Genomic DNA, 12402 nt, shown 5'->3' with positions numbered 1-12402 from the left:
GAACATTTTTAAAAACTTTTTTTAAACATGAAAGCACAATGTTTTAAATATATTCAAACCTAACAATTATAGCTCAAGCTAGTAGGGAGATGACTGCAAGGAAGGAATTTCCCAATCCCTTTTATGTCCAGAGGAGTCCCTTTGTCCTAGAACAATGATGAGCAGCATGAAAATCTTTGCTATACAGACATTTGTTTCAATTATTCCTATTAGTTTTGCTGCTCTTCAAAGAATTTATTTAATGCAAAAATATTTATATGTTTTCATTGGAGACATAAAAAACATGCGTGATCAAAGTGACAACTTTAGGTAATTTTAACGACTATTAATGCACCTCCAATAGGTTGTACTATTCAAAGAATTTTCACATTTGTTATGTTATTAAATACCTACAAGATTTATCATAAAATTACTATGTATGTGTCTGAATATTTTAAAAACTATTTTCTATTAAAAGATTGAGAAAATTGCAAAAAATAAAACATTAAAATTATTCCATACTGGTTTCTAACCAACACGATACACTAAAAATTTACATTTTTAAATACATTTTTCCTCTTTTCCATGATAGACAGCATATTTAACACATTTAATTTATTCTTGTTCTCCTCCATTGTCTAGTACAATATTTTATTATTTCTTTATCTGTGTTTGCTCTATGACCTCTACTAATGATATATAGATGACACTATCTCTTTTGCTCCTTAGACAATTTGTCTTTAATTTTAGAGCTTCATATTTATTTTCTGGTTACAAAAAAATATTGGGTATTATATAAAATTAAAAAGAAAAAAATCACAAATAAGAAAATGAAAGTCACAAAAACCTCACAGAGGTAATCTCTATTACCATTCTGAGGTATATATTTCCATTCATTTTTATGCACAAAGAATATAAACTTTATTTAATCTTTATAAATAAATATGCCTTATTTTTATGAAGTGGAATGATGGTGTGTCTCTTGTATTATAATCTGCTTTTTAATTTACCAGTATATTAAAAACATAATGTTAGTAAATATTTTTATGGAGCATAATGAAAACAAATGGCTGCAGATATATTGCTTTCATAATAGTAAACAGTGCTTTATAAATGTTCCAATGCATATGTCTTTGTATGCGTGTCTCATTTTTTATTCTTCAGATCCGATACTAGATGATGTATTATTGCGTCAATTGCAATAAACATTTTTAAGCTATTAATACTCTGCTAGTGAGGGTCTCACTAGGCAAATCGGTACAGAAGAATAGAACTTGAGGTTAAACCTTTCCAGTGAATGTACATATGCCATTTTGTACTTGTGCACTTGAAGGTGTATTTTCCCAGATGTGCTAACGTGTTCTCTAAGTTCTTGAATCCCACTTTTAGAATAGTACCTGTCATGCTGTGTTACATTAGCCTTTGTTAGTGAGAGCCCCTTGAAGGAGGAGGTTGTATTTTTACTTTGGGCTTAATTTCTTAGCACATAGCTTGGCATATCATGAATATTATAAAATGTATATTGAAAAAAATGTCTGGACCAATAGATGTGACGTAAACCAAATACTAAAATGACTGCAATAATAATAACAACAATAGTAGCTTTGCCACCCATATATTTTTGTTGCACAGATACTTCTAAAACTCCATGAAAAATTATAACTAGTGTATACGAAGTGGTTCCAGTCCCCACCAGTGAGAGGAAGTTAAGATATACTTGAGCTTAATGACATATTTTTCTGACTTTAGTGTTTTAGTATCTCACATGGAATTTAAATAGAAACTTTTATTTTCCTTTCTACAAGTTGATAGTTTATATAGCCTATTTTCAACACTTTACCCAACAAGTGGAATAAGAGCCAGCCCTGGTGGCCTAGTGGTTAAGTTCAGTGTGCTCTGCTTCAGTGGCCTGGGTTCAGTTCCCAGGCATGGACCTCCACCACTCATCTGTCAGTGGCCATGCTGTGGTGACAGCTCACATACAAAAAGAGGAAGATTGGCAACAGATGTTAGCTCAGGGTGAATCATCCTCAGCAAAAAAAAAAAAAGTGGAATAAAACCATTGTGATTTTTATTAGTTATCCAATTCCTTACTTACTGCACATGTTTTCATATAAGAGATTATACCTTCCAAAACAGTGTCTTCCTCTGCCTTGGAAAAATGCCACTACTCTCTGAGTCGTTATGACTTTGGTTTCATCTCATTTGTGATCAATGTGGGACAACAAGTCCTTTTTCTCAATGGAAATATTTTCTTTGGCTAAATCTCATTATAGAATTAACATAATTTTATTTCAAAATTGATTTTTTTTGGTGTTACATCAAATAAAAAGAAATACAGCTTTTATACTCCTACCTCTTTTTCTGTCTTTCAAAGTCCAGCTCAAATTCCAGATGCTTCACAAAATATATTCTCCAATCACATTTGTATCTCTCTTATTTGTATGCCTTTGGCAGTAGTAATTTGTGCATTGATTGTAAGTTTAGCATATGTTGTTATGTATCATTATTTGTTTCATGGATAAACCTCTCAGAGTCTAAGATTTAATTTAACTGCCTATGCAGAAATGAATTAATATAACAGGCCAGAGGTAGCCATCTTTAGAAGACCCTGCTTGCGAATTTGGCCCTTGGCCGGCATCTGGGAATTTGGCACTTGACCCATCTCCTCACTGGTAAGAGTGGCTCACTGCGCCTAATAAATGAAAAACCATAGAATATATTGGAGTATATGAGGAAGCCATTTGGCTTAAAACTAATTTAGCCTGACCTTGTTTTTCCAAATAGGCCTGATGTGGCCTGTTGATCATGCATTGTACATCTGCTTTAAACGTTTACAATGTCTCAAACACAAGAATGATATCTTTAAAGATAGGGATGTGGCTTCCCCCTATATCGGCATTTCTTTAAGGATAAGTATCTCTTCCTGGAAACTAAGGATTAATTACCGACCTGCTGTGGTCACCTTGTGACCACTGACCTGCTGTGCTAGCAAAGCACCTTGTGATTGTTGTAAAAGGGATATTCCTGTTATACGTGATGAATACTCTTTGTTCCAAGACAGTATATAACCACTGTGTACACCCCACTTCCTTGCCGTGCTTCCTTCCCTGGGCTATAGGCCTCAGATCTGGTTCATAATAAACTCACCCCAAATTTTGATTTATAGATTGATTATGGATTATTTGCATCAACAATAAAAACATCATGATTTACAGTGCACACCAGTTTTCCTGCTGAGAGTCTGGAATTTAAGTACATGGTAGGCAGAGTGTGCCTAAATGACCAGCCCCAACATAAAATTTAGGTACTGAGTCTCTACTGGGCTTCCCTGGGCAGAACCGTTGCATATACTGCTGCATTTTTATTGCTGGGTAAGGAACATGCTCATATATGCTCCTTCATAGGAGAGAGAGGGCATGAGGAAGCATGTGTATGGAATTCTCCAACCTCTGTGTCTCTTTCCCTTGCTGATACTGCTGCATGTGCTTTCACTGCAATAAACCCCTTAGCCATGAGTACAACTGCATGCTCAGTCCTGTGAGTCATTCTAGCAAATCTCCAAATATGGGAGTGGTCTTGGAGAACCCCAAGACACTTTATCACTAGGTCAGCCTGTTACTAATGGATGCTATCAAAAAACATGAGATTTCTGGGTCAGAGACAAAGGATTTTATTGCTAACAGCATAGAAGACATAATGAGGACTGTGCTTGTGTCAGTTCCTCCTGACCTGCAAGTTCCACAGGGGTGATGCAGAGGGTCTCGGGTGGCTGCTACCTGCAGTGGGTTGGCATTGAGGCTGAGGAACACTCCTCTTGGGGAATCCACCTCTTTTATAGCCTTCCTGCCTTTTGTCTTGGAGAGAGATGTTACCTCATCTTTTAAGTTGCTCACTGTGAACAAACCCTGAGAAATGGCCTGTGTAAAGAGTGATCAGAACCTTGAATCCTTGAAATACTCAACAAGAATATATTATATAATAAGGGCCCATGAAAGATTACTTTGCCCAATAATATCCTTGTATATTCCACAAGATTGCAAACAACTCAAAAATAGTAAACATGTTTTCAGATTTCTTTCATGCCATCAACAGTAATTATACAGTGTTGAATACTAAATAAAAACTCAGTAGCTCTTGTATTAGTTTCCTGTGACTGCTGTAACAAATTACCATGAATTTGGTGGCTTAAAACAACAAAAATATATTCTCTCTAACACTTCTGGAGGCCAGAAATCTGATATCAATATCATCGGGCCAAAATGAGTGTATCAACAGGTCTGAGCTCCCTCTGGAGGCTCTAAGGGATAATTCATTCCTCACCTCTTCCAACTTCTGGTGGCTGCCAGCATTTCTTGGTTGTGGTCACATCCCAGCCTCTGCAGTTACATTGCCTTTTCCTCTTAGATATGTATAGTGAAGTCTCCTTCTGCGCCCCCCCCTTATAAGGATATATTTAGGGACTGCATTTAGGACCCATCCAGATAATCCAGGATAACCTCCTCATCTCAAATTCCTTAATTTAATCACATTCGTAAAGTCCTTTTTTGGACATATAAGGTAACATTCGCAGGTTCCAGGGATTAGGATATGGATAGCTTTCGGGGGCCACAGGATATTTTAAAAGTTATATTATAATTACAACTGGATCATTAGAAAATAGAGGAAAAAATCATTTAGTCATATAGCTGTAAATAAGAAGTAAATTCTTTTTGTACTTCATGAATATGTTGCCAGAGGCACTTTTAAACCTTAATACATAGTTTGGGTTAAAGAGACAAATACAAAATCTGAAAAAGAAAGCAGAAGTACTTTTTACACTCCTAATAAAATTTGCAATGCACTCTTACAGAGATGTGAAGATAAAATTTCCTGGAACATAAAATATTTGTTTTGTAGACTCACATAGAATTTGGAATGCTGGTTAAGATGGTCAACATTGCTCATTTTTCCTTATTACAAGTCAAAAAACAATAAGCAACACATTTTTCTAATATGTATTTTAAGACAACATTGCAGTGACAGATAGGAATATACTAGAAGGAAAATAAAGGGTGATTTATAGACTTTGGGTGGTTTACAACTTGTGGATTAGGGCATTTAACAAATATTAATCTTCTCAATAACCTTGTTTAAGATCTAGTAAGATTTCCTTTTACTATGTAGAAACTAAGGAATAAATGAGCACCAAAAGACATGTTTATACCCCAAGGGAAAATCTGCTTCCTTCTCTTTCTCGGAACACATGTCATAGACATATAAGTGTTTTTAAATCCAACAGGCAGTTCTAAACGCAAATTAGAAACAGCAGCGTAGTTTACCCTCATCACTCTGATTTTTTAATTTTCTATGTGATTTTTCCACACTAAATTTAAAACAACTCTCTTAAGCTATTTCTGGCTCAGTTACATTTCCTAATTGGCAAGAAATAAGCTTTTCTATTTGTTACTTCCTCTGCTTGAGAAGTCAGAATTTAATCTCTGACTACAAACAACTTAACTAAGTGTGGCTAGATCTTTGCAAATTAAGTGGTGGATACTGGAGTCAGCTGAAAGGCCTCCTTTGGCAGAACTTTCCACAGGGTCACTGTGGTGCAAGGAGGACTCCAGAACAGGTGTCGGTGAACTATGACCCCGGAGGCCAGATTTGGCTCCTGATCTGTTTTTGTAAACAAGATTTGATTGTAATTCAGACATGCTCACACATTTACACACAGTCTAAGGCTGCTTCTGCTCTACAGCAGCAGATGTGAGAAGTTGCCATAGACACTGTACGACCCATAGAACCTAAAACTATTTACCATCTCTCTCCTTTAGGACGAGTCGGCTGATGTCTGCCTAGAAGAATGAGAAGACATACCTAGTCTGTTTATTAAATATGAAGCAGACAAAAAATGTAGAACTGGCTAAAATATAGAATCAGATTGAAAAAGACATTAAAAGGCTAGAATACTAGGTTAAAAATAACAAGATTCATTTTAAAAGAAATAAATACAAAGTCATGAATTCAGAATCTCAAACTTAACACAAATGAAACAAGAGTTTGTTTGGTCTCTAACTTCATACAGGTAACCACAAATATAGCATGAGTCAATATCATGAGGCTAATAAAACATATAGGAGGATTTTATGAATTAATAGACATTTCTAGATTAATAGATGTTAATGTTTATAGATTAATCAAACTATCAATAAAAATAACAATTATTGAGTATGCAGTACATCATATACTTTTTAAGACTATAGAGATATATATTTACATGTACTTGTGTATGTATGTGAATTAAATTAAACCGATGACAATCCATTTATGTAGATGTTATAGCCCATCTTATATATGAGAAAATTGAAGTGCATAGAATTCCTTGCCCAAGATCACATAACTAATAACTCTGGAGGCAGAATTCATACCTAGGTTGTCTATCACCAGAGCCCACACTCTTATCCCCTATCCCAGTGTGTTAGTTCAGGCTGCTATAACAAGAATATCAGACTGAGTGGCTTACACAACAAACATTATTTCTCACAGTTCTAGAGGCTGGGAAGTCCAAGATCAAGATGCCAGCAGATCCAGTGGCTGGTGAAGAACTTCCTCCTGGCTTGTAGACAGCAGCCTTCTTGCTATATCCTCACATGGCCAAGAGATCAAGCTCTAGTCTTTTTATCTTCTTATAAAGATGCTAATTCCATCATGGGGGCTCCATCCTCATAACCTCATCCAACCTTAATCCCCTCCCAAAGGCCCCACCTCCTAATACTACCCCATTGGGGGTTAGGGTTTCAACATATGAATTTTGGGGGGAACACAAACATGCAGTCTGTACCACCCAGAGAACAAAATATTTAGAAGGTCATAACAATTATATCCAAATATTTGAAAAGCTTTAATGTGTAAGAGAACATACATTTATTGGGAGTTGTTTCAGAAGTTAAATAACAATATGAACAAATAAAGACAATGAGATAAGAGCTAGAGTTGACTTTTGTCAAAATATAAAGAAAACTTCTGTTAACAGTTAGAAGCACTATTATAAATGGAATAAGTTGCATTTCATTTCTAAACTCATAATGAGTGAATTTCTCCAGGAACTGCTGGATGATCATTTTTTCAGGAATGTTCTGGTGGAGATTTTTGTATGAGTCAAAAGAATCCCAGATGTCCTCTAACTAAACCCATGCATTTGATGTTGGAGAGAAGAAACCAGGGAAATGTGGATCTGCTCTGGCATCTTGTTCTGATGTCACTTGGCAATGTAGGAAGATGACTTGCCTACAGCAGGATAGAGTCCAGAATTACTTTAAGAGCACACCATAAAGCGCTCCTGTCGTTCACAGGGAGTTTTAGATAGCACCCTAGAGCACAGGTGATGAATTAATTTTTTGATCCCTCTGAAATTTTTTCAATTAGGCTTAAACATGAGAGCTATGGAAAGTTAAAACATTTTATTCTGTAAAGTTCAAAGCGGCAAGGAAGCATTAGCAATGCAAGTGTCCCCACGATGTTCTATCAATGTCACTCAACCTTCTCTGGGGGATTAAAGGATAATTCCTATTCTGTGACCAATTTTGAGCTTCACTGCAAGGCTTTCTGTGCTCCAGTACAGAGATAGATATTTTAAAATGACTTTCCAACCTTCAGCTATTCAACAGACTAAGTGGAGTACTAGACCAAAATATGAAATAAGAAAATATAAAGAGAGATGCTCATTATAAACTTAATTAAAGCACAAAATTCTGTCTTAAATGGTTAACTTTGACCCCTAAACAGCATAGTAGTCACAGAGATGCATGTTTAAAATATAGCAACAAGAATATGTATGGGATAAATGTTTATGTATAGGCACACAAGCTATAGTCTAATATTAATCATCTTGGTGGCTTATTTTAGTACTTTCATTTTTAAAAGAATATATTTCCAGTCTTAACCACCTGCTTAGATACAAAATCATATGTACTTAGTAACTGTACCTTCCTAATTATTTTTAACTATAAAGATCTATTTTAAGGATCTTTGTTCTCTTGGAAAATTAGTCTACCTTGCTAGCATTTCAATGATAAGACATAGTGCCAAGTCCCTAGTGCTGAAGAAAGCACATTCATATACAAGGCAAGTTCCTTCCCCAGAGATCTTTAAGTTCCAAGCATGAAGAATATGCCTTTGAATATGAGAAACTTTCTTTTTTTTTTGTGAGGAAGATCAGCCCTGAGTTAACATCTGATGCCAATCCTCCTCTTTTTGCTGAGGAAGATTGGTCCTTAGCTAACATCTGTGCCCATCTTCCTCCACTTTATATGGGACGCCGCCACAGCATGGCTCGACAAGCAGTGTGTCGGTGCGTGCCCAGGATCCGAACCGGCGAACCCAGGGCGCTGCAGCAGAGCGCACGCACTTAACTGCTTGCGCCACTGGGCCGGCCTTTAAATATATCTTTTTTTTTTTTTTTTTTGTGAGGAAGATCGTCCTTGAGCTAACATCTGCCAATACTCTTTTTTTTGCTGAGGAAGACTGGCCTTGGGCTAACATCCATGCCCATCTTCCTCCACTTTATATGGGATGCCGCCACAGCATGGCCTGCCAAGCGGTTCATTCGTGCGTGCCCGGGATCCGAACCTGCGAACCCCGGGCCACTGCAGTGGAGCGTGCGCACTTAACCGCTTGCGCCACCAGGCCAGCCATGAGAAACTTTTGATAATACATAAGAAAAGTAAGATTAAAATGCAAAACTCCAGTCTAGCTAGAAACAAAACAGGTAAACACCAGAATGCAAACATCATGAGAAAGAAGACTTCATTCACCTCATTCCCCGTTGTATTCTCGGTGCCTATGAGACCAGAGGACATATAACAGGCCCTCGGTAACTGCTGAAGTGAGTAAATAAATGAATGAACAAAGGTCATAGAAAATATCCCTTGATTTCCTTCACAGAATTGCTCATTCAGAGAAATGAAGCAGAACTCAGAAATGATAACACTGTGTAAGTGTCACTTCACAGGAGATAAAACTAAAATTATAGTAAAATAGGACATTATAGGACATTTTCTCAAAAGAAACAATAAAAAATTCCATTCAAATTGAAATGCTATTAATTTATTGGCCCTAATTCAGGTCGGGTAAAATGATTTGATATTAGGAACACATCTGTCAAACGTTTGTGTCAGATTTTAGGAAACAATTTTAGAGACTTTTCTACACTAGAACTTGCAACCTTACATGTAGTAAAACAAAACAAAAACAAAAGAAAAATGACTTTCTCTTTCTCATTAAACCTGTGAACTTTTGCCTTGTTACCTGTTCCTTCCAAAACCAGCAGTATCAAATTATAATTTTTTTTTATTTTTTTTTGTGAGGAGATCATCCCTGTGCTAACATCTGCCAATCCTCCTCTTTTTTTGCTGAGGAAGACTGGCCCTGGGCTAACATCCATGCCCATCTCCCTCCACTTTATATGGACACTGCCACAGCATGGCTTGCCAAGCAGTGCATTGGTGCGTGCCCGGGATCTGAACCAGCGAACCCTGGGCAGCCACAGGGGAATGCGCGGACTTAACCGCTTGCGCCACCAGGCCAGCCCCTCAAATATAATTTATTATAGAAATAGTGGGTTTAAGATGTCCTAAATGATACTGTTAGATTTTGGAGTTTCTGAGCCTTCAGAAAGAAGGCCTTATTGAAAAATAAAAATTTTTGAAGTAACATAGTGTGGAATGATAAAAAAACAGAGAGTCAACTCCAAGCTGAGCATGATGCCATGAGTTCAAAACAGGGTAAAGTATATTAACGAAATTCTCTTTAAATCTAGCTGAGTTTTCTTTAGTGGGTATAGGGGGAACAGATGCAAACTGAAGGTTGGTAGTACCTCCAATCCAGCATGAAAGTATATTGCTTTTCTAGGAATCAGAACAGAGCTGAAGTAAACAGTCACAAGCTGGATATGAAAAAGTGATTGCCTATTAACAAGAAAGGGAAAAGAACCCAACTGGTTTGGTGTAGAGCTGGGACTAGTTCCCTAATAGGCAAAGAAAATGGAAATAATTAGTTATAAAATAATTGTACTTCAAATAAGCTGAAGAAATATAGGCACATAAGACCATGTAATTCCAGAGAGTCCACAAGAGTCCAATTTGCATGACTATACCCTAGTCAGGTAATATGAGGGTTGTTGCTCTGTTCACTCACTCACTCAACACATGTTTTTCTTTTTCTTTTGAAATGGATTAAATTTCACAAGAAGTTGTCAAAATAACACAGAGAGTTTCCACAAAGATAATACCCTTTTTTAAAAATGATATATACATAACCATAATACATAGTCATCAACAAGAAATTAACATTAGTAAAATACTATTAACTAAAATACAGACATTATTCTGATTTCACCAGGTTTTACATATACTCCTTTTTTTTTTGGTATATAGTTCTACAAAAGTTTATCACACTTATTGATTAAACATGCCCACAATCAGGACACAAGACTGTTCCAACAGCAGAAACTACCTTGTTTTAGCTACCCCTTAATAATCATACCTTTCCCCAATCCTAAGGCCTGATATCCACTTATGTGTTCTCCATCCCTATAACTTTGTCACTTCAAGAATGTTATAGAAATGGAATCCTATAGTATGTGATTGGAATTGTTTTTTTTTTTTTTTTCAGTCAGCACAATCCCCTTGAGATCCATTCAAGTTGTTGCGTGTATCAAAAGTTTATTTATTTTTGTTGCTGAGCAGTATTATACTGTATGGATACATCACAGTTTATCTATTCACCCAGGTGAATGACATTCGGATTATTTCCAAATTTTAGCTATTAGAAATAAAGCAGCTGTGAACCTTCATTCATTATAGACTTATTCATTCTTAACTCTATAAGAAATCACCTAGCAGCGATGTATGAAGAATTATAGCTGTTCTACATCCTCACCAGTCAATATGTATTTATTGAGAACTGACTACATGTAAGACACAATAATAGTATCAAAAACTTTAAGTAAACTGGACATAGCTTTGCCTTTTGTAACTTGATAAAGAAGGCAGACTTTATAGCTTGTTCAATGGGAAATGTAGAAATGTCCCCCATTCTCAAGGTTTTAAATAATATTATAGTTCAAGATGTAATACAATCTGTAGTAAATAATTTGAGTACAAACGTAAAATCAATACTAAATACATAATGATTGGAAAGCACTTATTAAGGACAATTCCTACATTTTACAGATGACAGAGGCGTGTGTGCAGTTGGAGGGGCTGAAGAAGCCCTGCAAACAGGGACATTGCAAGACCTGAGGCTGCAGAGGGAACTAAAAGTCAGACAGGGACCTCCACAGGCAAAGCAGGTGGACATGGACATGATTACACCATTGTCTTTGTGATTGTTTATTTTCCGGAGTATTTAAACTGCAGGCAAGTCTTCCCTGTCCTCAGTGTGCAAGAAATGTCTAAGAGGAGAGAAGTCAAGATGGCGGCGTCCGCAGCCTCTGAACTCACCTCCTCCCGCAGACACAGCCAATTTACAACTATTCGTGGAAAAATTACCCCTGAGAGAGAACTGAAAACTGGATAAGAGGAACTCCTGCAACAAAGGACAATCCTAATTGAGGTGGAAGAGGCAGAAAGTCCCTTCTGGAGAGAAAAAACGCCGCCTTCACAAGCCGCAGCCCCTCACCGCCACCGGGGAGCAGCCCACAGGTCCGCAGTCCTCCCTGGAGGAGCCGGGCCCTGAGCCGGGGAGCGCCCCCGCTGTGGGCATTTTGTGGACCCAGCACAATCGAGACGAGTGGCATAATATCTGACTTTGCCTGCTACTAAAACATTGGGGAGCACCCCCAGAAAAGCTGACTCACAAAGAAATTAAAACCGGCTCTTAAAGGGCCTACGCACAAACTCACCTGTTTCAGAAAGCATCCTAAAATCACCAGAAAGAAAGGTGCACAGTGCTTTGGTGAAAAGAGACTCACCTGATAGGCCCTGAGTGCATCTCGGTGAGAGGTGAGACCTCTCCAGGGACTGGGACATTGGCGGCGGCCATTGTTATGGTCTGGTGTGGGCATGCTGACACACACGCTGGAGGACGCCATTGGAGTTCTCCCTGGGGCCTGCTAGCCCAGGTCAGCCCCACCCACTAGAGCACCGATTTAATCCAGCTCAGCCAGGGCAGGCAGCCCACCCTAAGGACTGTCCCCACCCAACAATAAGACCTCAGGCAACCTGTGGGCCTGCACAGATTGGTGACTGGATTCATTGCAGCCTGGCGACTGGGCCCACTTCAGTGGGGCAGGGTGTATGTAAGGAGCGGGTGGAGAGTGTGGGGTGGTTGTGGAGTGTGTGGGGCTCCCACCGTGGAGAGACTGGGTCCACTTCAGGAGGTCGGCGCGTGCGCATGGGGCACGACTATGTTGACAGTGTATGTGGACCTGTGGGCGGCAGG

The 12402-nt window shown here is 38.0% G+C and overlaps 1 protein-coding gene across 2 annotated transcripts in view; it reads right to left on the bottom strand.

Moving 5' to 3' along the window:
* LOC147918160 (uncharacterized) overlaps positions 1-12048 on the bottom strand; it is a 74521-nt gene extending 62473 nt beyond the window's left edge. For both annotated transcript variants that reach the window (XM_087443896.1, XM_087443842.1), the window contains exon 1: positions 11933-12048. In XM_087443896.1, coding sequence (XP_087300022.1) covers positions 11933-12003 — 71 coding nt within the window. In that variant the 5' untranslated portion in view covers positions 12004-12048. The remainder of the gene's footprint in view (positions 1-11932) is intronic.
* Between the last annotated feature and the right edge of the window lie 354 nt (positions 12049-12402).

The sequence above is a fragment of the Ceratotherium simum genome, chromosome 1 (genome assembly GCF_057802395.1).
Source record: "Ceratotherium simum simum isolate JZ-2026a chromosome 1, ASM5780239v1, whole genome shotgun sequence".
NCBI lineage: Eukaryota > Metazoa > Chordata > Mammalia > Perissodactyla > Rhinocerotidae > Ceratotherium > Ceratotherium simum.
This window is presented reverse-complemented; position numbering and strand designations above follow the sequence as displayed.